The 26,740-nt window shown below is 39.8% G+C and overlaps 1 protein-coding gene across 1 annotated transcript in view; it reads left to right on the forward strand.

The window, feature by feature from the left end:
* The window catches only part of FBN2 (fibrillin 2), a 186,613-nt gene that overhangs the window by 90,204 nt on the left and 69,669 nt on the right, over window positions 1-26,740 (forward strand). Inside the window, exons 15-24 of the mRNA XM_063129462.1 lie at window positions 283-405; window positions 4,687-4,839; window positions 6,611-6,664; window positions 7,393-7,518; window positions 10,343-10,468; window positions 18,251-18,370; window positions 19,742-19,879; window positions 21,839-21,889; window positions 22,541-22,666; window positions 25,703-25,930. Of these exons, the coding sequence (XP_062985532.1) occupies window positions 283-405; window positions 4,687-4,839; window positions 6,611-6,664; window positions 7,393-7,518; window positions 10,343-10,468; window positions 18,251-18,370; window positions 19,742-19,879; window positions 21,839-21,889; window positions 22,541-22,666; window positions 25,703-25,930 (1,245 nt within the window). The remainder of the gene's footprint in view (window positions 1-282; window positions 406-4,686; window positions 4,840-6,610; window positions 6,665-7,392; window positions 7,519-10,342; window positions 10,469-18,250; window positions 18,371-19,741; window positions 19,880-21,838; window positions 21,890-22,540; window positions 22,667-25,702; window positions 25,931-26,740) is intronic.

The following is a 26,740-nucleotide window of genomic DNA, read 5'->3' on the forward strand; positions in this document are numbered from 1 at the left end:
TTAGTTGAGCTTTAAAAGCTGCGATTGAACTTAGAAACATTCCATTGATTTGTGACGATAGTTGTTGAGGTCTCTGCATTCTGATCAAGTTTTACCCAAGTGTATCTTCTAATAGTTTATTTAATCAACAAATGAATCCGTGGAAACTCTGTTAGTGTCTGACTACACTAACATCACAGTGGCATAGTTTCATCATATTATATAAAAAAAACATACAAAAAAAGAAGATAGTAATATAAGAATATAGTAATATAAGTAAAACTTATATTTTCCTCTGGATAGATATTGATGAATGCCAAACTCCAGGAATTTGCATGAATGGGCACTGCATTAATACTGAAGGATCATTTCGTTGTGAATGTCCACCAGGCCTAGCTGTTGGAGTCGATGGTCGAGTTTGTGTAGGTAGGTGTGTGTAGAATCACTTTTCTTCTTTTTTACTTTTTCAATTTTTTTACTTCTCAATCTCCCAGAGAACTTTTTCTATCAGGCTACAGTCCCAGTGACACTGAAACAACATATAATGAAGTCTCAATTGTATGATAACAAATACTAGAATTAGGAATGTCTGATCTGTGTTGAAGGTAAGGGGGAATGTGCGATTAAAGGTGCTTTTTACAAAATTGAGTGTCCAGAATGTCTATAATGTTTTTCCCCCCATTGGTAAACTGGAAGACCTGTCCTGAAAATATAAAATGAATACCTGGCTGATATCCAGCATAATGAAAAACATGCTAGACCATAGTCCCTTCATATTAGGGAACAGCCTTAGTGAAGGTCTTGTGCTAGCAATTGAACAGAGCCTCTTAAGGAGAAAGATTAAGGAGGTGATATTTATTGATCAACTGAAACCAGATATCAGTCTGATGGATGACATGAAACGAGCCATGATGTTTGTTAATGTGACTTAATTGGTTATTTAACACAGGTGCTGACTGTTAATTTTTGTTTCCCATTTGAGGTTGGGCCAACTTCTAATTGGTTCTGGTTCAGTTTATAAGTGGCACTGCAGCTGGTATTGCATTTGTGACTGAAGCTGGCATCTTATGCCAAAATGTTTCATATTTTAGAATCAGTTTATAAATTTTCCTTTTGATTTCCTTTGTAAGTGTATAAACTGGAGGTGCAATTGCTGGCTATATCGTTTGTGCATTGGCTTATTGGGTGGTCTGTAAATACTGAAAATAAAATGAATGCTTGATCAAATATAAACAAAGTATTCCAACAATTGAAAATTGCAATGGAGTTTTACAGAATCCTCTGGGAAATTCATTTTGGCCTGAGTTTTTATAGGCTAAAGCCTACTTCATCATATGCTTGAAGTACATGGAATTATAGGGTTATAGCTCTGCTTCTGGAGCAGATTCGGGGGGCACATAGGGAGCTGCATGGGGAGAGGTAATCTGTTCCACAACAGCTTCTCTTCTACAGACACTGTTGACTACAACCCATAATGATAATGTGGATTAAGACTTGTAAGTGGTTCTGTTACATCATTGTTGATAGCACATATTAGTTTCATAGATCCTCTTCTTCCCTAGTTTTGTGTTTATATAAATACCCTTCTAATGAATTAGTATCATACCTTGTAGTTCTTCCTCTTTCCCATTCTGTAATACCAACTCAAATCTATAGAAAATAAGTCCCTTTTATTCTAAGTATAATGCTGTTTCCCCATAAATAATACAAGTGGAATATTATGCAACAAGCAGAACATTCTTTAATAAATGTAAATTGTTCATTGCAGTTCTAGTAGATAACAAAAATATGCTGAAATTCATACCACTGCAGGCTAGAAAAATGAAAATGCTTAGTTTTGGCTTCATGGTTATGTTACTAGCTTATCTTGAGCCTGCATCTGTGTAATACCTGACCCACACCCACGTTGGCATGAGTAAACTGTTCAGTTCTCTAACTAGCCCCAGAGTTATGTGAGATTGATGTGTTTGCATAATATGTACATAGATTTAATGTGGCAGAGAAGGCAAGAGGAATCTACTATGCTGAAAGTGCAACTGATACCTAGTTTGGCAATCCTAATGGTAATGCTTGCAAAGCAGAATGTTTATTTCTTTATTTAACATATTTATATCCTGCCCTATATCACTAAGATCTCAGGGTGGTGTACAGATAAAAACATACAGTATAAAACAATAAATATACACAGTTAAAAACAAATTAAACCATGATCCAAGTTAAAACAATATATAATTTAAAAGCAATAGATACAGTTAAAACAGTTAAAACAATGTGCCAGTGAGTTTAACCATCAAAGGAAAAAGGCATGTTTTTACTTGGTGTTGAAATGCAGTCAATGTTGGTGCCAATCGGGCCTCCAAGGGGAGGGCATTCCACAGTCGGGGTGCCACCACAGAGAAAGCCCTCTCCCTTGTCCCATCATAACGTATATGTTGCATTGGTGGGATGCGGAGAAGTGCTCCTCCAACAGATCTAAGGTCTCGGACAGGCATATATAAGGAGAGGTGCTCCCTCAAATATCGAGGTCTCAAGCTGTTTAGGGCTTTAAGCGTCATTACCAGCACTTTGAATTCCGACCGGAAGCGTATATACCGGAAGCCAGTGTAGTTCCTTTAAGACCGGTGTTATGTGGGGTCTATAAGATGTACCCGCCAGCAGTCTATCGGCTGCATTTTGCACTAGCTGCAACTTCCGCGTCATCTTCAAGGGCAGCCCCACGTAGAGTGCATTGCAGTAGTCTAATCGGGAAGTTATCAGTGCATGCACTACTGTGGTTAGGTTGTCCCTGTCCAGGAAAGGCCGCAGCTGGTGGATCAGCCAAAGCTGACCCCAAGTACTCCATGCCACAGAGTCCACCTGGGCCTCCAGTGACAATGATGGATCTAGGAGTACTCCCAAGCTACACACTTGCTCCTTCAGAGGGAGCGCCACATCATCCAGAACAGGTCGCTTACCCAATTCCCGGACTCGGGAACCACCAATCCACAGAGCTTCCGTCTTATCAGGATTCATCTTTAGTTTATTGGCCCTCATCCAGCCCATTACAGCCTCCAGGCACTGGTCCAGCACCTTCACAGCCCCAGCTGACTCCGACGACAAGGAGAAGTAGAGCTGAGTATCATCAGCATACTGATGGACCCCAACCCCAAAACCCCTAATGAACTCACCCAATGGCTTCATATAGATGTTGAACAGCATGGGGGACAGAATAGAACCCTGTGGCACCCCACAGCTTAAATGCCACGGGGTAGAACAGGAATCCCCCAATACCACTATCTGGGATCGGTCCCACAAGTAGGAGCGGAACCACTGTAACACAGTGCCTCCTACTCCCATCTCGCAGAGCCGACCCAGTAAGATACCATGAACAATGGTATCAAAAGCCGCTGAGAGATCCAGGAAGATCAACAGGGTAGCACTCCCCCTGTCTTTCACCCAGAGTAGGTTGTGAGTCAGAGCCACCAAGGCTGTTTCAGTGCCATGCCCTGGCCTGAAACCAGACTGAAATGGGTCCAGATAATCCATTTCTTCCAAGAACATCTGAAGTTGCCCAGCCACCACACGGTCAAGCACCTTGCCCAATAGCAATGGGGCAGTAGTTCTCACATACCTCTGGGTCCAGGGAGGGCCTCTTCAGGAGAGGGCGCACTACAGCCTCTTTCAAGGCAGCAGGCACCACTCCCTGACAGGGGAGGCATTTACCACTCCCTGGACCCACCCAGCCAATCCACCTCTCCTGGATCGAATTAGCCAAGATGGGCAAGGGTCAAGCTTACATGTAGTGGGACGGACCGATTCAAGCGTCTTGTCCACATCATCAGGCTGCAACAATGCTAGAGATTAAAAGATTCTGCTTTGGAATTAGTTGATAGACAATTTTGTCACAAGAAGCAGAACCAGGAATCATTTAGGAAATTTTGTTTTCCAACTGAATGGTGGGATAAAAATGCTTAAATAAATAAAATAAATAAAATAAACATACAGTAATGGGAATAAATCTTAAGTAGTACATAATAAAAATCTTACTCATTCTTGTCCCTTTGAGTAAAATTTCAAAACGTGTGTCTACTGTTAACAAATTTACTGTAAATTCTTCTTTGGCTTCAAGAGCTTTCTTGTTGGCTAAGCTGCATGAACCCGTGCATGATCTAAGAAGTGATGTTATTCAGAAACCGTAGGCAGCTGCAAAGTATTTATAGTCTGAAAATTGGAACATTAAATTAAACATTTTGCTTTGGGTTTTTAGTAGTGTTGACAAGTGGGTTAAATATTTAATAGAATAGACCAAAGGAAAAGTACATTTAAGAGCTTAAATCATACATACATTCATTCATTCATACGTACTCAAAGCATCATAGAATACACCAAAGGAACAGTACATTTAAAAGGTTAAATCATACATTGATTCATATGTACTCAAAGCATTGTGTTTTTCTTGCAGGAAATATATAGATAGTTTAGTATAACATACTAAGGAAATAACTTGTAATGTGAACAGAATATCAACTTAGTTAAAAGAACATTCAAGTACATGAGTAAGTTTAGGTTGGATATCAACAATTGGATTGTATCAAATCTTATAGAAGTTAAGTCTTGCATTCAAGATGAATTCATGTATGGCAGAGGTAAATGTTTTATGTGAGAATATTTATTTATACCATTTCCAGTGTGAGACAACTCATCTATTGTTCTGCTGGTTCCTCTTAGATACCCATATGCGAAGCACATGCTATGGTGGAATCAAAAAGGGAATATGTGTCCGCCCTTTTCCAGGAGCTGTGACAAAATCTGAATGTTGTTGTGCCAATCTGGATTATGGCTTTGGAGAACCTTGCCATCCATGTCCTGCCAAAAATTCAGGTAAAGCTGTGTTATTTCTATCTTTTTCTTTTTAAAAATAATAATTTCACACCTGTAACAAACTAAAGAAAATCAAAGGGTTTCACACATTTTATATTTCAAAACTGTGAAGAATGTAACCTCTTAATTTTTATGTTGTCAGTGAAGATAAACAAATGAGTCCCTTCACTCTAAATTTCAGACTTTTATATATCTTAGAGATTTGCTTCCCAGTGAGATTTCATTCAGTTTCAGGTCATGATCCTGCTTCAAATCAGTTTCAGATGAACGCATGCACCCATGTTCCTCAATGTGTTCTTTATTGCTTACAAATGTTTTCTTTTGGAAATATGCAGTTTTAAGTCAATTAAAACTGCATACACCATTGCCTCCCAATAGGGTCTACAAGGCTTAGAACTTTATGCATTACTTAATAGCAGGAGACATGTTTTGGATAAAAATGCCAAAGTATATTCCCAGAAGTAAAATTTAATGATAGTAAAAAATACTAATGCATATTCATACAGTCCATCTTACACGGCAGCATAAGCCAGGATTCTGGAAAGAAATGAGATATAATGGAAGTTCATACTACCTACTAAAACTAATCCAAATATTATATTCAGTCTTTAGCTCCAGAGTAACTGCCTTGAATTGGATACTATTTTTTTAAAAAAATAGTTCACCCACCTTTTGTAAAAACCTAACACCAAAGGCAATGCATTGGGTTGGGTTGTTACATCTCAACCCAGATGGAAAACATTGATGCTGTTAAAGCACTTTGGGAGGAAGAAATTACAGGGCTTAATGGTAGGTTCTCCAGACACTACTCATGTTCTATGGTGCTACTGTGGTGTGTTTGCTCTTCTTCCTCCGTTAGCTGCTGTTTTCAGTTTTGCAACATGAAATATATATATATGAGGATGAATGGTGGCAACATCGATCCTGGACAAATAGTCAAAGAACGAAAAGGGCATTTGCTATTCATTTCTTGCCTGCATAGCCAGGGAGCATCGCAGCAGCGGTGGGAGAAGCTGCACAGCACATAGGAAGCTGAATGAAGCGTCTTCCATGGTTTCTTCCCCTCCCAGCCCCTGGGATCACCACTTTTTTGCCCTCTCTGTGCTCCATTTCCAAGCATGGAGATGCAGCTGGCATGGCAAGAACCATGCTGGCTACAAGGGAGAGGGGAGGGGACCACTTTTTTTCAGAACCAAGGGCGGAACTCTGGCTCTGACCTCAGTTCCCAGAAACTGAAAAATGCTTTGGCCGTCTAGACAGTGTCTAGTGACCATAAAATTGTGCCATTAGAGAATGTTAAATAATATAACATTGGACAATGATAAGCTCTTGATTAAAGTACACTATAGTCAAGTATAGTACTGTGTAGTAGTGCGTCAATTCTTTTGTGTGTGTCCTATATGTTACATTAATATTGTCATGATTATTTTTCTAGTCCATGAAATTGAGCAAGATACTAAGTCACTTTGCCATGTCTTCTAATCTGGAAATTAAGTTTCAGCCTGTTACTAATAATAGGTGGAAGTTTCATTTCAACTTTAATAGTGTATCCAATTAAGATAGAGTATGTTAATGTGAGCATAACATGACTGTTGTTTTATGAAGGTTTTTGTCTGAAAAGTTAGAAGTTGAAGAAGTGGTAGCTGAATTACCAAGACTTTCAAAAGAGAATTAAATGCATTTGCTATAGCATTAATGTATTTTAAAATATTAAAAGTTAACAGCTTCTCTATTTTTTTGTGTTTCAACATTTATATTTTCACATGAGAAGCTGAGTTCCATGGTCTGTGTAGCAGTGGAGTGGGAATTACAGTAGATGGAAGAGGTAATGTTCCATAACATTTTATAGGTGTGGCCTATAAAAAAAAAAGAAGAAAGCAAATGAAAATAAGTTGATCACTCTTGTGTATATAATGAGATTTAGTGGGTAAGATCTTTTGTTTCTCGACCTACCACATACTGTTATTTTAGGTTATTTTTAAAAAGTCAACCAGGCCCTGAGGAAGGAATAGGTTATGTTCCCTCTGGAACCAATGGCAAATTTTTCTTTTGTTGTAATAGAAGCTTGGAATCCACTTATATGTGTTTTCTTGGCAATAGCACATACATAAATGCAAAATTGTGTATATTTAATAGTTTTCATTGCATTTTACTGTATATTTTGTAGTTTGTGGGAGATTGTGATGAACCTATTCTTACTATTGGGTGCTTTATATGTAAGAACATATATGTGAGAAACATCAGTAACAATAGATCAAAAAAGATTTTGTGTTTTATGTGCTCTTACTTAGGTTTAAATCTTGATTTAATTTAATGTGTTAGCCTTTTATCCAACTTTGATACAGTTATAATTTAGCTTTTTATTAAATGGTTTTGCAGCAGGGTCTTGCTATTTACTGTTTTACTCTGTACAGCACCATGTACACTGATGGTGCTATATAAATAAATAAATAAATAATAATAATAATAATAATAATAATAATAATAATAAATTTTGTGTCATTCCAAATTTGATCAACCTGCATTAAAAATTCAATTATTTTATCATTGCAGATATTAATGAGTGTGCTTTAGATCCTGATATTTGCTCCAATGGGATTTGTGAAAACCTTCGTGGCAGTTATCGTTGTAATTGCAACAGTGGATATGAATCAGATGTTTCAGGAAGAAATTGTGTTGGTACGTTATCTGAACTGCATTCCTATTAGCGCTGCGTTGAAAATGTCTTCTTCATTTTTTTCAACCATTCTCATTAAAACTGATAGAAAAGAAATTGCTTTCAAAAATAAATTCAAAAGAAGAAATTTTTGAGAAATTCTCATGGGTTGGGTTCTGGGTTCTTGTTCTTAATCTTACTCATGTTGGGACCAAGGACTATATGCAATTATCCTGTCTTTCATTGTACAATCATCTCTCTAACAGTGTGTAGCCACCATCTTGCATTAGAGACAATATGTTTCTATAGTTCATCACTTCTCAGAAATTAAACATTTGGAAGAACCTGGGGAAAGTACTGAAATCTGAAGAATGACAACTAGAGCTGAGCCAAAATGTCTCAAAAGACATTTTTCTCTGTAAATTCTTGAGATTTTTCTTTTGTTATTCCTTAGATATAAAGGTCCACTATGTGGAATTTTCTCCCGAATTTCCTCCACATTTTTTGTGGAGTCCCTCTTCTATCTACCCCACTTCTACAATGCCCCCCAAAGATGTTAAGTATAGGGTATTGTGGAGAATGCAAAATAGCGGGCAGGCTGCCAACATAGTTCATGCTGTAGCGACGTGCAGGGACAGGGAAAAAACCAAAAGCTGTTAGGAAAAAAGAAAGAAAGAGTGCTACAAGGTACATAAATTTCACCTCCATTTACTTCCTAGTCCTTAAATTGGAGCAAATTTTATCTCCATTTACTTTTGAGCAATTAAATTTGCAAATAGTTCTGCATTATTATTTTTTAACTCAGAGTAACCGCAGCAGTAAATGCTCTGAAAAGGAACCACGAAAAGGGGTGGGGACTCAATGGCTCAGTACAGACAACAGAATCACAATGGTGGTTTTAGATCTCCACGGTGCAGTTTTTACACCACCGCTGAGAAATGTGTAGTCTGGTGGGAAAACTCCACACAACGGTGGAGTTAGAACATGTTGTGTGAGGAGTACCCTCTAAAAATTCAACCGTTGAGTGGAGTTTTCACACTGCGTTGATTAACATGTTGTCTGAACTAAGCCAATATCTCCCCTTCCTGGGGTAGCTGGAGTGTCGGGGAAGTGTTGAAAAGATGGAAGACCCTGAGAAGTATCAGTCCAAAATTCAAAATAAAGAGGATCACATTGCCAAGGGAGAGTTAATATGTCCCTCCCCACCTTTAGTGTATTTACCCCTTTGGGTCCCCACCCCCATTTTCAGTACTTATGAATTGCAGTATCAAATACCCTCCTTTCCCTTAGTATTATGTCTTCCCAGGTCCTTCACAACTATATGCAACTTAACCAATATTTAACCCCATCTTGTCAATTTCCTTGTATGTTGCCTATTCCCATTTCTGCTTCCTTTGACAGCTGAAAGATACAAGGAAATTGACCAGCCAAGACTATACATATCAGACAGCAATAAGTGCACATTTGCAAAAGACCAACATTTTTTTAAAAAACAAAGTACTACCATAATTGTGCATTTTTTAGATACCAATAAAAAAAAGCTGGTGAATGAAAAGAGGTAGCAATTGGAGCAAACCTAATCATATATTTGAGGCACCGATTATTATTTGTTAAGACCTGGGAATGAAAAAGGGTAGCGATTGTAGCAGGAAAGGGGAGTCAAGATGTTTTTTGGCTCAAAGTTCCCAGGAATATGTGATTGGGCATGCTGGAAGACTGAGGGGGAAGGTGGGAGAGAACAACCCATGGCAAACCTGATCTTATATTGGGTGTTCCATGGGTTGTTCCATGAACAAGCAACCCTCTGTGGCTATTCAAAGGGTGGCTTAGCATGATGTGCAAAGCCACCCAGTGACACAAATTTCTGTTATATCAGCCTATGACTTTGGTTATACCAAATGAATATAGTCATTTGCTATGACATAACTACAGCTTACAAATAATTTATCATTGAATATGTGTTATTATTATTAACTGTGTTCCATATTAACGGTAGCCCCTCTCATGCATTACAAATGTAAAAAGGATGATCTGTATGTTGAGATTGGAAACCAGAAGATAAGCCCTTATTTGTGAGCAGATGCTCATGCATAAAGCTGGTCCTCAGTTGTCTGTGTTCAATCCGTGCACATCAGAAAGTGGCACAAGCCTGGCTGTTCAATATTGGGTGCTCAGTTGCAACAATTCCCCAATCATCATGTGGAACTGCTTTACATATGCAATGCCTGAAGGGAGTTTGTATATATTTATTACAATTCCAACTTATCAGGTAGGTCCTGAATGATGGATCCTTTGAGAAAAGATTTGGGAGTAACACTGCATATTATGTTGTAGTGGTTATATGCATAGTCATTTTATTTGTACATTGTTATTCATGTTGCTATTTAGGGTATTTATTAAAGGATTGTATTGTATAACAATGGACAACTCAATTATATTTTTAAAAAAATCCCACTCAACATCTTTCCAGTGTCTTCTCACTAATTACTACTTAAGTGATTGCTCTTGACATCTAAGTTTTTACTGGTCAATCACTGGTGTCTGTGGTTGTTGTTGCTTTTAAATTGTTCATTATTATGCTAGTGAAATGCTGGGGTTATATCTAGGTGATTAGCTTCTAATCATACTCTTCCATTTCCATAATTGTATTTATTAGTAAATTTAAAAGCAGAGAATGCAATAAGTTTAAAATTGAAATATAAAACTGTATGAGAAGTGTGCCAATCATGCCAGCCTGCTTTAAAAGCTATCTTGGAAAACAGTGGGATTGCATGTTCACATGTGTGTATGAGGAGTATTATTTCATGGGATATGTACTGATCAGTTGGATTAACTTTTGTTTTCCAGACATTGATGAATGTTTAGTGAACAGATTATTATGTGACAATGGCCTGTGTCGAAATACACCTGGAAGTTACAGCTGCACATGTCCAAAGGGGTATATATTCAGCAGTGAAACTGACACATGTGAAGGTAAAAATTCGATGATATGGTTCTGTTTATATCACTATTTTTCAGTCTCATAATACTAATTGATAATGGAAAGGAAAGTCTTAGTTACAGGCAGAATTGCCTCATTCTCCTTTCTTACCTAATGTAAAGTGTCAAAGCTGTTAATTTCTGTCACTTTTTACAATATATTTTTTAGTTTGGAAAGTGGTCAGATAGGCTACAATTCTATGTCTGTTATACTTGTGAAAGACTAACTAACTAACTATGAGGATAAGTAAGGAACTACCTCATGAAGCTGTTGCACTTGCACTAAAGCATCCAGGGACCAACTGATCATATAGAACTGCTCTTTCTGGAACTACTCAGGGCCAGGGTCCTGGGCATGGGTGGGACTAGCCTCCTCCTGAGTAGACAAGATGCATGGAAAGCTGCTTGTGTTGGTAGACCTGAGCTTTGGGCTGAGCTCATGAGCAGAGCAAGATGTCTTCCTGCCTGAGATGGGAGGCCATACTGTCTCTGGCTCTTTCTTCACTATCTCCACTCCCTCCCTCCTCAATGCCTTTCTCTGGGAGGCCACAGAGGTTGAGTACCAGGGTCACCTCATCCATAGCATCTTTCCCTGAGGAAGGGCCACCTCAGAGTGAGCATTTGGACCTGGTGGGCTCTCTGGAGAGGCTTGCTGGCTGTTTTTCTGCTATGGCAAATGCAGCAGCAAGAGAGGCATGCAGTCTCTCTCAGAGTGAGGGATCAAGCCGGGTGCTTTGGAGAGTGGTACTGGCTGTTTTCCTGCTGTGGTATTTGTCACAGCAGCAAGCAGGACTCCCTGGAACACCTGCCCGTCTTGATGCCATGCTCTGAGGACTTTTGACAATGGGCCATTGGGATGGCTGCTCTGGAAAACGGTGCCATTTATTCTCCTGTTGTGACATTTGCCACAGCAGGAGAGCAGCCAGATATCTCTCACACATCTACCTGCCATAATAATATGGCAAGGAGGGGCAACACACCCTCCTCCCAGTGTGGACCCTACTGCCATGCTCCAAGATTTAGAGGCAACAGGAAACAAAATGGCTTCTGTATTGCTATAGAGCACTTCAAGAGTCAGGTTTAGCTTGTTTCTAAATTAAATCTCACAATTTCTTGCAGGTAAAGCAAGAAAAATGTAACCCTTGTAGTGATGCAATAGCAAACAGCCAATTTTCTTTGATTTTGAGGGAGAGTGCAGCCTTGCCAGGGCTGGGAGGCAAAATGGTCCCCAGACCTCCCCCTGTTGGTCACCTTTCGTCAAAGTGAGGCATTGGATCCGGCTGGCGGGGGTGGGCATGAGGATCTTTTAGAAGTAGGGAAGGTGCAATCCACTAATCCTCCTGATTTACCACCTGAGGTGAATGTTACATCTGCCTAGGATATTTGGAAATGTTATTATGTACAACTACCTTGGCCAAAGTCAGCTTTACCCTAATGCAGACAACTTCTGGGCTGATTCCATAGTGTCTAAAAATGCATTTCTGAACATACGATAAATGTCCAATTTTTGTTGGTATACCAGTCCCATAGAAACACAAAATGTCTATTGAATTGTCCTGGGCATTTAGGTAGCTTATCCTTATTTAATCAGTTTTTAATGTCTATTTTATATCATGTTTTTATACTGTTTGTTTTATACTTTGAATGGTTTTAGTTTTGTGAACTGCCCAGGGAGCTTCGGCTATTGGGTGGTATAAAAATGCAAATAATAATAATAATAATAATAATAATAATAATAATAATAATAATAATAGAAACAAGTGTTTTCAGATATTGTAAATTCAGCCTAGAGTTGCTCTAGGTTGACTATGAAATACTTTGTTGTAGTTGTGATTTTATGTAGGGCTGTGCATGGACCCCCTGATCCGCTTCGAATCCTGATCCGCAAATTCCAGATCGGGTCCGCTCCTCTCCGCCTCGATCCACCAATGGTCTGCTTCACTTTGCTGTGGCGCTCTGGATCCCAATCGGACCTCTGTTTCCCCCCCCCCCATAGACTTGCATTGAAATCCAAACGCCTACAACTTTTTTCCTGTTAACGTTAGAAACCTCAAAATCACCACCATGAGAGCTTATCTGTGTATCCACATTCATGCCCAGTTGGAAAAAAATCCGAGGCTCCAGTGATTTTTGGGGATTTTTTGAAAATCCTACACACCACTTTCAGAAGTGGGATTTACTCCGACTTTTACAGATACAAGCTTGCCAATGGGCACCCTCACAGATGCCACCTAGGTCCACATTCATGGCAAGTTTCAAGCCAATCCGAGCATGCCCTGATTTTTAGCTATTTTTTTAACCTTTTAAGCATCAACCCCTAACCCCAATTCACAACCTTTTTGATATCTCTTGACACTGCAAATGTTAGAAACCTCAAAATCACCACCATGAGAGCTTATCCATATATCCATCTTCATGCCTAGTTGGAAGGAAATCTGAGCCTCCACTGATTTTGGGGGAATTTTTGAAAATCCTACGCCCTATTTTCAGAAATGGGATTTACTCTGACATCTTTACAGATACAAACTTGAAAGTGGGCACCCTCACAGATGCCACTTAGATCCATATTCATGGCAAGTTTCAAGCCAATCCAAGCATGCCCTGTTTTTTGGCAATTTTTTCCCCTTTTAACTCACCCCAATTCAAATCCCATGCTAAAACTACATCAGTTTTCATGTTAGAAACCTCAAATTAGGCACCATGACAACTTATCCATGTATACACCTTCATGCCCAATTGGAAGCAAATCCAAACATCCCCTGATTTGGGGGGATTTTTAAAAATCCCATTTTCAGAAATGGGATTTACTCTGATATTTTTACAGCTACAAACTTGAAAGTCAGCACCTTCACAGATGCCACCCAGATCCACATTCATGGCAAGTTTCAAGCAAATCCAAGCATGCCCTGATTTTTGGTGATTTTTTTAACCTTTTAAGCATCACCCCCTAACTCCTATTCACACCCCTTTCGAGAACCCCGTCAATTTTCATGTTAGAAACCTCAAAATTGGCACCATGAGAGCTTATCCATGTATCCACCTTCATGCCCAGTTGGAAGTTAATCCAAGCCTCCACTGATTTTGGGGGAATTTTTGAAAATCCTACACCCCATTTTCAGAAATGGGATTTACTCCGACATCTTTCCATACCTGCCCATAAGGATCCATTGCAAAGCACTTGCCCATATTAGCAACCAATAGGACAGATGATTTGGGGGAATAAAGATTTTTTCTAAACAAGGATCTTCATCTCAGGTGAAACACTTAAAATGCACACACACACACACACACAGACACCAAGAAATCTTAAAAAGGGTGAACGTGCAATGCAGCTGCCTTTTATCACAAGGAAGGATACCCTGAGTCAAAGCAAGACACGCACAAACCATGCATGTCTTGGGGCGGGCACAGAGGAGGACAGTTTGTGGGGTTGAACCACAAAGCCCATCCTCTGGTACATCTCCCAGGAACCAGGGGTAAGTAAGTGAGCCAAGGATTGCTTCAAACCATCCCTGTGGGGCGGGCACAGAGGAGGACAGGCAGCATGCCCCATAGCACTGGGAACAAGCATGTGTTTGTGCGTTTGGTGAGGCTACTGCTTCAAAAAACACTGGAAAAAGTCCGTACAGACAAAGAAAGAAAAGTTACCCAGTATCCAAAGTTATCCCGTTTTGCCTATTCCCCCCTCTAACATTGGGATTGGAGGATGGTTCACATAAAGTGATCACTTCTCATCAGAATTGAGAGTTGAATCTGCCTGTCATCGCTTAAAAAAACCCTTACCCCCTCCTGCTTTAAGCAATTCCAAACAAATTAATAGCAAGCAAACCGCAGGATGACAAAGCCTGAACATCTCCACAAATGAACCCCAACCACCACTCTCTAAGCACAGCAAGTTTCAAGGATGTGGGTTTCAAAACAAAAAAGTTATATGCTAATCTTTTCCGCAATGCAATCCTATGGGGGAAAATATCCAAAATGGCGGGCAGAGCGCTTTGCAAAAAGGGGAGCAATTCGCTTGTGGTGGCTTCTATTCGCTATGCTTTGCTAGCCCTCCGACTCGCTCCCTCGCTTCGCTATTGCTTCTCCGAACCAAAGAGAAGCAGAGCACAGCCCTAATTTTACGATGAATTGAAACTGTCTTTTTTGATAAACCACTTGCTTCTTAATAAAGTCCCAATTAGTTTTGAGTTTAGTGATGACATAGCTAACACATTTTGAAATGTCTGAAAATAACTCTTTGATTCACTCCACGCATACGGCTTATTACACTGCTTATGCATTGCTCAAACCTGGTCTGGAGAATTGGGGAGCCCTCAGATCAGATTTGGGGGGTGCACAAGGGGGCGAAAGGGGGAGGAAAGCGCGGGGAAGTCCCATTGTGTGATCAAAATTCTGTTTGCATGAATTTGGATGTAGCCCCATGTTTTTATAGGAGTTCAAATAGTTGTGTTATGTTTAAGTATCATGGGGAGTTTATTGTAGGCTCAATGTTGAAATAATACAACAGGGAGATGCTAACTATCTGTTTATCTTGATATTTAGCTTCAAAGCATAGCCTTGGCTATAAACATGTTCACACTGTTGAACATGAAACCAGAACACAAACAACAAAGCATTAATCATTGAAATGTAATCACAGGGGACATCTTCAACTTTGGCTTTGTCTCTGAAGAAATAGCTAAACAAAATAGGATATTTTTACAAAAGGTCAAAACACGTTTCTGTACAGGAATAAGAGTTTAAAACATAGGTTAAGTTGAAACTTATTAATGTTGAAGGCTGCAATTTCCAGTTTTCTTTCCAAATGTTACTGCATAAGAAAAGAGCAGCCTGAGTTTTAAGCAAAGGTAAATGCAGACATTTATCTAATCTGTAAAAGTATATTAAAGTATTCATTCTTCTGTATTGCCAGTTCGTATAAAATAGAAAATAAATCTGTCATCACGTATTCTTTTCTTTAAATAACGCCACACAATCCTTCTGTCCCAAGAAACTTAGAATGAGTTCAACAGGTGCATAAACTGATCAAAGACACAAGGCTTTTCTACATGAGCCTTTTAACCCATCACATTACCATGGCTTCTGCTTCAGGATTTTTTTGTGAGATTAAGTTCGGCTCCTTTACACATGTCTTTTTCCAGGGTTTTCTTTTTCTGCCTTTCTGTATCGACCATTACATAAGCAATATGTGGCACTATAGTATAGTAGAATTGTGCAAATACACCAGCGTCCTTTATCAGAAATACCAGACTTTCCTGGGTTGCCTTTTTCTGACCCCTTTCCAGTTCTTTGATACATGGGAATGACCAGGACTGTATCAGGATCTGGCATAGTGGGGGAAATGGCAGGGCCTAGGTGTCCCAGAAGGCCCAACAAGGTTGATGCCAGCATTCCTTTAAAAAATAATAATGCAAAATTAAGGACCAGAGCTCTGAAGAAAAGTGCTGGACCAGGCAATTGCCATCATCTTCATTATTCCAACTGTCAGTGAAACCTGCAACAAAGATGTTGAAGGCTGCTGCAGCCACTTCACTCTGCACTTCTCAGTGTTGGGCTGAGTGCCACAGCCTATTCCCACTACTCACCGATAAGCTGGAGGCCTCTCAAACCTGGCACTTGCCCTGCACAACTTTCCAAACATCATAGATTTATATGAAATCGTTACGGTAGTGGCCATCTTATCTTCAGTCTCTTTTCTAATAATCTCTAGCAGGCCCCTTTCACTCTCTTACACACTGAGTTGACATTTTCATAATCCCAAGAACTCTTTCCTGAAGAGGGTTACAGGTAGTACAAGTAAAAAGATGGGATTGCTTTGTTTTTGTCTTTGCACCACATGTAGTAATGCGGCAAAGCAGTGATGCAGCAGACACAGTGCACTGCTGGAGTATAAGGTGGCGTTTTGGTAAGAAAATGTAAGCCAAATATCTTGAAAGGCTTTCACCTATTCTGTGGTGTCTCTCTCATGCTCTGTATCAACATAAGCAGCTGGATGATGCTTGTGAGAAGTATGCTACAATTATGCATTTAAAAAACAAAACACCTCACACTCTTTGATCCTTCAGTTTCTGACACAAGGTCACCATTTTTCCATACCATACTAACCTTTCTCATAGGGAGAGCACCCCCACCCCCATTTCACCCCATTCCAGCAAACTGTCAGGGAACGCAGCAGATCTCTGTTTTTATAAACTGGAAATGCACAGCTCTGCATCAGCAAAGTAAAGGATAAAAGCTCCCTCCACAAATGTGCAGACCCTCCCTTCAGATCCTGCCCTGGATAACTTGGGATTTTTGCTTCTTTTCAGAACAGTCGGCATAATGGGAGGAGGGGGTGGGAGCTATTACTCCTGCCCCTGCCCCTGAAAGTATGTTTTTCCTGGCACTGAAAATCCAGGTTTTAGGGAAACCCAGCTCTGCCGTATAACACTGACAGAGGAGAGCCGGTTTCATCATACCGCAGAGAATAACAGCAATGTTCTTTCTTCCCGTGTTCGTCAAGATGAAGCTTCAGTCATCTTAGCCCCATCCAAAGTATCATCACTTTGATACTTCAGTATGTGATATAGGGTTGAGTGCTATATAGCTGTTTAATATCATTTATGTAACACTACAACACAAAGAATTGTGTTCCATGTCATTCTCTGTAGGACCTTAGAAGCCATAAAAAAAGGCAAAATATTTGAGAGATAAAGATTTGGAATGGGAATGACAAGATAGAATCATGTATTAGATTCCAGGGAAGCACAACAAGTTGTTCAGAATAAGTGGGCTTTTTTTTTACTTTAATCTGTGTATTTATTATTACATGCTAGCACATATTTTCCCAGTATTTAACTAGCTCTTGTGTTTTGTTCTTCACTTTTTAAAATTTTTAGGCTTATGAATTTGGCCTTAGTCCCTCCTTGAGGACACAATTAAGTACTAAAATGTATTCCATTCCTGAGCCACAACATGAACTCTGTTCAGATTACTATGTCTGATTTTATTTAAGGCTCATATCAAACGTGGTATGGATGGACTGCAAAGACATGGTTACATACCCCAAACTACCCCTTAGAGAATTATCCTCCTGAATAAGAATTTGCTATTTTTTTAAAAAAAATCTAAACTAATTTTACTTTTCAAAAAGGCTAATATTGTCAGGTGGACATCTTTAGGTGGACCTGCTTAAAAACACCTGGACAATCAAAGGAGGAGGCAAAGATGTGCAGGTGAAATAAAGTGAAGGAGAGCCTGGTCTTATAGGGGAACATTTTTTACCATATTATAGTTACAATATTATTTTTTGAGCAGTTTCCAGGTCTGTGGAGTCACAGACAGCATTGTAATGTTTAGTTTATGACAGTGTTTTCTTAATTTTCCCTCAAGCCCTTATGGAGCCATAAATGACAGAAACAATAAGTCCTTTGTTTGGACACAGCAGGTTGGGGGGCTATTGCTTTCCATTAAAATGGATTCTGATTTCTCACCAGAAAATTATAGTTGATTCTGGAAAACCTTTTCAGTCCAAGTTCTTGGAAGTTTCTAGCTTATGTGGGGCAGCCAGTTAATTAGCACTTCCAAAACTATGCAAGCCCTTTTACGCTCATACAAACTGCCTGCCCTACATTCTCTGCATTATAGATATTTAGTTTAACTTTTTTTTTTTTTAAAGTGAACACATTTTCCAGACGTTCTGGCATAACATGGTTCATGGCAGGGTTTATACATCATAATATTTTCCAGAAACACATGGTGAGTCTAACAGTGTCTTTTCCTTCTGGATTATAGATATAAATGAATGTGAAAGCAGCCCTTGTGTCAATGGTGCCTGCAGGAACAATCTTGGTTCTTTCATCTGTGAGTGTTCATCTGGCAGCAAACTAGATTCTACGGGCTTCATCTGTATTGGTGAGTTTGCTGGTTTGTTTTAAATTAAAAACACACACCATGCATTCAGTTGACTGTAGTGCTCAGTTCAACAGAGAAGAATGGTGCATGTAATATCCAACTAGTAACATAACCAGGTATTACTCCCTACAACGAATTTCTGGCTTGGCAACAAAATCTGTCAGTTCCCCTTTTCCTCCAAGAAAATAGTATCAAACTTCATATTTCTATAATATCAGTACATGCTGCAGAAAGAACAAAAGTCCTTAACAATATTTCATAGAGAAAGTAAACGTTAATAATTTGGCCTAGTGCAAAGAACATGAAAAAACTTCCCCCGAAGCTTTGGGTTATTTGGAGGTGGGGGACAAGAGTTTTAACAGAAAAAAGGTTGGAGAGGAAAAAATAAGCCATCTTGAAAGTCTTCTGCTGCAGACTGTAGCTGCCATGGCTTCATTTTTTAAAAAAGGAAAAACTGGACACAATTGTCATGTGTACTTTGTCTATAAGCTATCAATCATTCATTTCTGGATATAATTCAAAGTGCTGTTTTTGACCTACAATGCCCTAAACGGTTTGGGGTAAGGATATCTGAAAGATTTCATCCTTTCATATTAATCTGCCCATAACTTAGGATCACCAATGGAGGCCCTGTTGTACATCCCACAACCTAGACAGACTAGGAGCATCATCAGACGAGCATTTTATAGCAGGCTCGTTACTGGCCACTCATGGATTTGCGCTGGTCCTTTTCATGATGCCATCCGCCTCCCATGCGTCTCCTGCTCCTTCTTCTCTATCACAAAAAATCTGCTCCTTCTTTTCCATCACAAAAAATGACCCAGAAAATCAGACTTTGGGGCTGTAACAAAACTTGCTACCACGTCCTGCTGTGTGCAGTGTGCAGTGGAAGCAATGTGATAAAAATGCCCACTGAATGGGCCATGTAGTTGTTGTTAGCTTCCTCTTGCTTCCCCATGTGAAGAAAGAGGAAGCTGTTTGTCCCTATTGTGGGACAGAAGCAGGAGGCAAAGCGAAACGTGATTCCCTCCCCCTCCGCCCCATCTGATGACTCTCTATATTGGTGAGGTAGAGTCATTCTGGAACATAAAACATTTTATTGTTCCTTTGCTCTTGGGTTTTATATGAAGCTTTGTGGTGGTGGTGGTGGTGGTGGTGGTGCATCATTCCAAGTGCCTGCTAGGCCAGGGGTGAGATTTTATAAATCTAATACATCACTATCATCATCACGTTTGTACCAGTGATCAACTAGTAACTATAGCAGCAAAGACCTACAGGAGCAGGCTGACTGTAGCTATTTTGCATTTATAATAAATATGTTTACCTCTTAGAAGGATTAAGAAGACCCTATCTTGTTTTAATTCATTTTAGATAGTCTGAAGGGAACATGTTGGCTGAATATCCAAGATAATCGCTGTGAGGTGAACATCAATGGAGCCACTCTGAAATCAGAATGTTGTGCTACTTTGGGAGCTGCTTGGGGCAGCCCTTGTGAGCGCTGTGAATTCGGTATGATTTTTTTTTTTAACTTTGTAATGTCGTCTCCACTTTATCCTCACAACAACAACCCTGTAAGGTGGGTTGGGCGGAGAGTCTGTGACTGGCCCAAAGTCACTCAGTGGGTTTCCATGGCCGAGTGGGGACTAGAACCCGGATCTCCCAGTTCGACACTCTAGCCTACACCACACTGGGTCTGTGTATGCTATCAGACACCTAGCCTTGCCAGGGAGAAGGGGAGTGACACTGCCACTGCCCAAAGGTTTTTTAAAAAAACCAAATGGGGCAACAGTGGGCAGGGAGGAAAGGAGAGAAGCAGGGAGGCAGGGAGACAAGCATCACTGGCGCAGAAGGAGGGAGGGAACAGAACAGTTCTCATTCCCAGTAAAGTATTTTTAAAAATGGGGGGATTGACTAGGGGTGGATCTACACAGCGTCGTGAAGGCGCTTGCGTGCGCCTCCAGTGCGCCCCGAAACTCATTCCGCCGAGTTCTCCGACCCGGGTGGCTCTTTCGCCGGCAGCAGGAGGCCGGCGGGGAGGTGGGCAGCAGTGGCAAGGACTCCCCAGTGAAGCCGCCGAGCCCGGAAACTTTTCGCCCCGTCCCCACGAGGGGCGATGCGGGGCTACTGCCGCCGCCTCCTCCTCCTCCTCCTCTTCTGGCCAGGTAGGCAGGATCTACACAATGAGTTTCGGGGCGCACTGGAGGCGCACACAAGCGCCTTCACGACGCTGTGTAGATCCCCTCCAGGAGAAGTCAACTTGCCCAGGGCCTCCTCAAACCTGGCAGGACCTCTGTTCAGTAACTGTTCAGAAAGAGGCAGGCTTTATAAGTGGTAGTTCTCATGTAAAGAAAATGGGTAAGCAGCCTATTCTAGATGAGGTTGCACTGCCCCTGATAGAGCAGATATGTAGCTTGGAGGTATTCCTTGATCCAGCTTTGTCACCTGAGGCCCAGGCAATCTCAGTGGTTCAGAGGACCATTTCCCAGGTTTGCCAGCTATGATTGTTCCTGGATAGGAGTAGCTTGGCCATGGTGATCCATGCTCTAAGAACACCCTGATTGTATTTCTGTAATGGGGCTGCCCTTTACAGTTAGTGCAAAGCTGCAGTTAGTGCAAAGTGCAGGTACCAGAATATTAACTGGTACAGCCAGATGTAATCCTATTACATGGCTTCTGAAGGAGTTGCTCTGGTTGTCTATTTGCTCCTGAACCCAATCCAAGCTGCTTGTACTTGCCTTTGAAGCCCTAAATTGCTTGGGATTCAAATACTTGAAGAAGTACCTCTCCCTATACCAACCTGCCCAAGCTTTAAGGTGGAGGCTTTTCTTTGTGTTATGAGAGGTATATTATGTGATCATGAGGGAGAACTCTGTGGTGGCCATGAACAAGATGTTGACTCACCTGTTCAGGCTAATATGAACAAGATGTGGGAAAGAGGTTAATCCCAAATTTCACATTGGGATTCAAACAACCCAAAACGTTAAGGTCCAAGTCCTCTCATCTTTTTTGCACAGCTGTGCGTGAGGATTTCTATGTCAAATAGATGTTCAGTCCTGTTCGCTTTGATCAGCTGTGAGTGGGAGAAGCATGTGCCTGGATTCTTCCCTCCACCAGCTAAACAGGTGATTTCAATCAAAGTTGATAGTTGGCCATCTGTTTGGTTACTGTCTAAATCCAGTAAGGGGCACTGCGCTCATTTCCTAAGTTGGGTACAACTTTTAAACTACACACAGAATCCTGATTGTGCACCCCACTCTTGAGTTGATTCTATTGGATTGAAATCAGTTAGACCATATAGCTTGTGTTGTTTTGGTGGGAGGGATGGTCAGTTTCAGTTCCTATCCCTTTCCCTCCATAATCACTCACTAAGTGTTTACTTTGTCACACTTCTGGCAATGGGGAACTTAATTTTGTATACTTTGAGCTATCATCTTCTGAAATAAGTATTATATAATTATTTTTGAATAGACACAGCATGCCCCAGAGGATATGCAAGAGTCAAAGGTGTTTCCTGTGAAGGTAAGATTACTTTTTGCTATTAGCACAGTGATTTTCATGGACAAAATAAAAATGTTCTACATGTTCACACTTGTTGCACTTGTTCTACATGTTGCACTTGTTCTAGTTGTGAGATAGTTGTTTTCTTATGTTCTGTATTCTTCATATTAGAACATTAAACCAGATTTTTTTCTGATGATTGTCATCACTGAAAGCCCGGAGGTTTTAAGATGTGGATAGGACCATCAGGAGTAATACCTCTTTAGCACATTGCAATAACCTTGAACCTTCTGATCATCTTTGTTGCTCCCTTCTATAGCCTTCCTCATTTTTATGCATTATTTTAAATATGATTTCTTATCAGTCATTGATTCAGTCTTAATGTAAAGAAGGCTGCCAGAGAAGAAAAATATGATCTTTGTACATTGCTGAGAGAGCTTTGGCTATTGGGTGATATAAACATGTAATAAATGAATGAAATAATTGGTTTTATGCTTCATAATGCAGTTCCTTGATCTCATCCAATATGGCAATGTTCTTATATTACCTTGGTTGGAGCAATTTGGTTATATAAATAAAAATGTCTTGCTGTTTTTAGATATCCTGTGTAGACTGTACCTGTCTTGCTAAAATAAGCATAGACCATAGTTGTTTATTTATATTTTATATCAGATGTAAATGAGTGTGATGTGTTCCCTGGTGTGTGCCCCAATGGACGGTGTGTCAATAACAGAGGATCCTTTCAATGCGAGTGCCCTGACGGCCTGACACTGGATGGGACAGGCAGAGTGTGTTTAGGTGAGCACTCAAGATATCTCACTACTCAAATGTAGCTATATGCTTGATTTAGAGCCATTTTAACCATTAACCTTATACTAAGGGCTCCACATGTCCTGGCACCTCCATGTGCCTCTAACCCAAGATCAAACCATGGTTTGTTAAATACAAACAACCCAGGAAGGTAACACATGGCATGTTGTTGGGTTGTGATCTGCGAGTTGTTTGCACAGCTGGGCTCACAAAACACAACAACCCATGGTTCAACGACAACCCACAGTCAACCCATAATCAACCTTAAGTGTGGGCTGTTGTGTTGTGTGAACCCAGTCACTGTGAAAATACAAATTATACATAAACCTGGATTCATATTTGCTGAGGAGGCAACAACCAAAAGAAAGCAGAAGTAGATTTCATAAGTTTTTATTTCAGATTTTGGTTAATGGTCTATATAAAACAGACTTCCAGAGGAAAAAATATACCCACATTTCTTTGTAGAGAAATATTTCCATAGAGAAGTACATATTATTTTGGAAGAGCAACCTAGAATATGTTTAAATAATAGCATGCAGTTTTAGTTTTTAGAAAATGTGTAGCATACTCCTATCGTGTTTATGCAAAAGTAAGTCCTACTTTGTTCAGTAGAAATTACTTCCAAACAAGTGTGCGTGGGAGAGTAGCATTATTTTTCAGACAGAAATGCTAAAAAAAAAACCACCCCCCAAAAAACATGCAGTGGCATGAGTCTAGGAGGTTCAAGTGTTATTAACGTTCCAGCTGTTTTCATATTTGGGAGTATGTAAAATTTGAAGGCTCTACGTGGGGTTTTCCTTTTGTTTTTATTAGTTTATTTGCAATTGTACTTTCCATCCACTTCTTCTAAGAATTTCACAATAGATTTGTCCTTATTAAATTCCAGTATTTTGTGAAGCAACTGTAGACATATTGAATCCATTTTAAAATGCTACAGCCAAAAGAGAATGAAACAAAGCTGTGCCCCTCCCCCCAAATACAACAAAATAACATTTACAAACTACTCATTATGCAACAGTGAAAAGATGCACTCAGGAAAAGTAATAACAATAAAAATGATGAGCTTAGTTTTTGAGCACTTTGTTGAATTGGGATACCTAGAAGGACTGCTTATCTTAGAGGGGAAATGACTATTAATGTAATATAAGACTTGTTAATATTAGAGTGGGACAAATCTATCTATTTCGCTTTCTATAAACGTTTGCATTTTTGAAGGACAAGATTGTTCAGCCCATTTCCACATCAGTTTGCAAAGTTGTTGGCTAAAAGTCTGCATGATAATTCATATGAATTTCTCCCAATTAAATGCAGTTTTATACAAAATTTGTTTTAATACATACATTTTTGGAAACCTTTTTGCCTTATACATGCCTTTTTGTATGCAATTTCCCCTAATGTACACATTTGTTGTATGCAATTTTCTCTAATGTATGCATTTTGTATACATTTTATTGGGTAACTGCATTGCAAAATTCAGAGAAATGTGAAAACTGAAGGATAATTACATTCTGTTTCATATATTAATTCAGGAAATGTGAATTAGATTCATTTGTATTAAAATATGAATTGAACAAATAATTTATCAGGATTACGAAGTCCATCTTTTCTTCAAAAGGAGATGGGTTTACAGCTCTTCTCCTGCCAAGTGGTACTATGGAGCCAGAAATTTATTTCCAAATAGTTTAATAAGTTACTGTTTTTTGATTTTTGTACATTTGTATCTGTTTCATATGTTTTTATTGTGGTTGCCCATAGTTTTTATGATCTTACTACCGTATTTCTTCCATTGTAAGACACCATTGATTGTAAGACGCACACTAATTTCAGTACCACCAACAGAAAAAAACCCTCTAAGACACACCTGCGATTCTAAGACGCACCCCATTTTTAGAGATGTTTATATGGGGGGAAAAGTGCATCTTAGAATCGAAGAAATAGGGTATTAGTCATCTTACAGATTCTAGGTATGGGAAAGCAGGATAAATACTATCTAAATAAATACAAATAAATGAGTCTACATTTTTTCTGTCACACTGACAATCCTTCCTCTGCAGATTGTTATATAAAACTGTAATGTAGAATTAACACACACATGCAATGCTACGAACTCAAATAATATGACAGTGTCGTGGTGTGTAAATTCAAGCTAAATCTGGATTAAATGCCTTACATACTAGGGATGTGCACTAGAAAAATAATTTTAACATTCATTTTTTGGATGTAAAATTATTTAGTAATTCATTTATTTCATAAAACTTTTGTTAATATGTTGTTAACCTGAAATTAGTTCATTCACTTTTCAGATTGCACTTTGTTTTCCAGAGAACATATTTTTCAATTAACACCCGCCATGTTTTTTCTGACTATAGCTTTGACATTTTAAATCCAAATGATATGAAATTTTCAGGCTTTAGACCAATGCCTCGGGGCATTTGGATTAAATGGATGCACTGTCATAAGAACATAAGAAGAGCCATGCTGGATCAGACCAAGGGTCCATCTAGTCCAGCATTCTGTCACACAGTGGCCAACTAGCTGTTGGCCAGGGACCAACAGGACATATTAGAGGTAGCTCATAACCATCAGGACTAGTAGTTATTGATAGCCTTCTCCTTCAGGAATTTCTCCAAACCTCTTTTAAAGGTATCCAAATTGGTTGTCATCACTCTTTTATTTGTTCTGAATCTCCCACAATCAGCTTCATAGGATGACCCCATTGGATTCTAGTATTATGAGAGAGGAAGAAAAACTAGGTGCAGATGTCCAAGCATTCAACTGATCCTGGGTACAATTTTATAATCTATAAAAATAGTGTTGGCTTTGTAGATAATAAGTGTTTAGAACATACTTTTGCTGTTGTATCACAATGTTATCATTAGTTTCTGTCACCTCTAAAACATTAGAGGTGACAGAAAGCCAGAGGTTGGAAAGCTCAGGATAAGCCACATACTTGGGGATGTGGAAATTTTAGGATTGGGTTTCCTATGTACCAATATGTGGTGTTGCTTTCCATAAAATGCGTAGATATCCGAATGGAGCAATGCTACCTGAAGTGGGATGAAGATGAGTGTGTTCAACCTGTCCCTGGAAAGTTTCGGATGGACACCTGCTGCTGTGCTGTAGGTGCTGCTTGGGGCTCAGATTGTGAGGAATGTCCCAAGCCCGGCACAAAGGAGTATGAAGCATTATGTCCCAGAGGACCAGGCTTTTCCAACCGAGGAGATATTTTAACTGGAAGGCCGTTTTATAAAGGTAAAATAACATTAATTATATAAAGAACAATATCAGTCATTTTTGTTTGATCAAAATAAAACATGAATTATATTTCTGTATAACTTTATACATATGGCCACTATATGTTTATTGTTTGTTACAATTTCTTTTCTTAGATTTATAACTTACCATATATAGAACTGCCATCCAATAGATGACACTCTGGGGTCTGTTGTTGAGGTGGGCATAGTAGCTGCTCCTTGAGCTTTTCTACACAAAGCATTTTGTGGGTTCTTGTCATTCCCTACTCAGGGTAATTTATGGGTTGATGGCATACAACTCATGTAGAGTTGGTGTCTTAATTCTGCAACGAAACCAAAAGTAGATACTGCAAATTAACATCCCCTTGAAGAAAAATCTTATTGGGTGATCCTCATAGGGCTCAAGAGATCCCAGCCTCTCCCTATGCCTTGTTGTGCACATGGTATGCAGGCTCTCCTCTAACACATGGGATGGAAAGCTTATGTACCTGTGCTTCTCGTGTTTCTATCTAGCCTCACTCTCTCTATGGGCATGTCTAGACCAGTCGTTATCCCGGGGATCGTCCCTGTGCATCCAGATGAAGCACAGGGGATCCCGGGATCAGGGAGGGATGATCCCTCCATTTCCCAGGGATATCAGCAAGCCCATTTAGCACAATTCTTCCCATGGTCTCGGGATCATCCTGATACCGCAGGAGGTGTGGGTGCCTGTTCCGGCTTCGTCCCTCTTCCTTGCGAGTAAACACGAGGATGCGGAAACTGGACACAGTGCATGGAGTTCTTTAGGCACTCCATGCTCATCAGGGGT

Source organism: Elgaria multicarinata, chromosome 6, assembly GCF_023053635.1.
Source record: "Elgaria multicarinata webbii isolate HBS135686 ecotype San Diego chromosome 6, rElgMul1.1.pri, whole genome shotgun sequence".
Classification (NCBI taxonomy): Eukaryota; Metazoa; Chordata; class Lepidosauria; order Squamata; family Anguidae; genus Elgaria; species Elgaria multicarinata.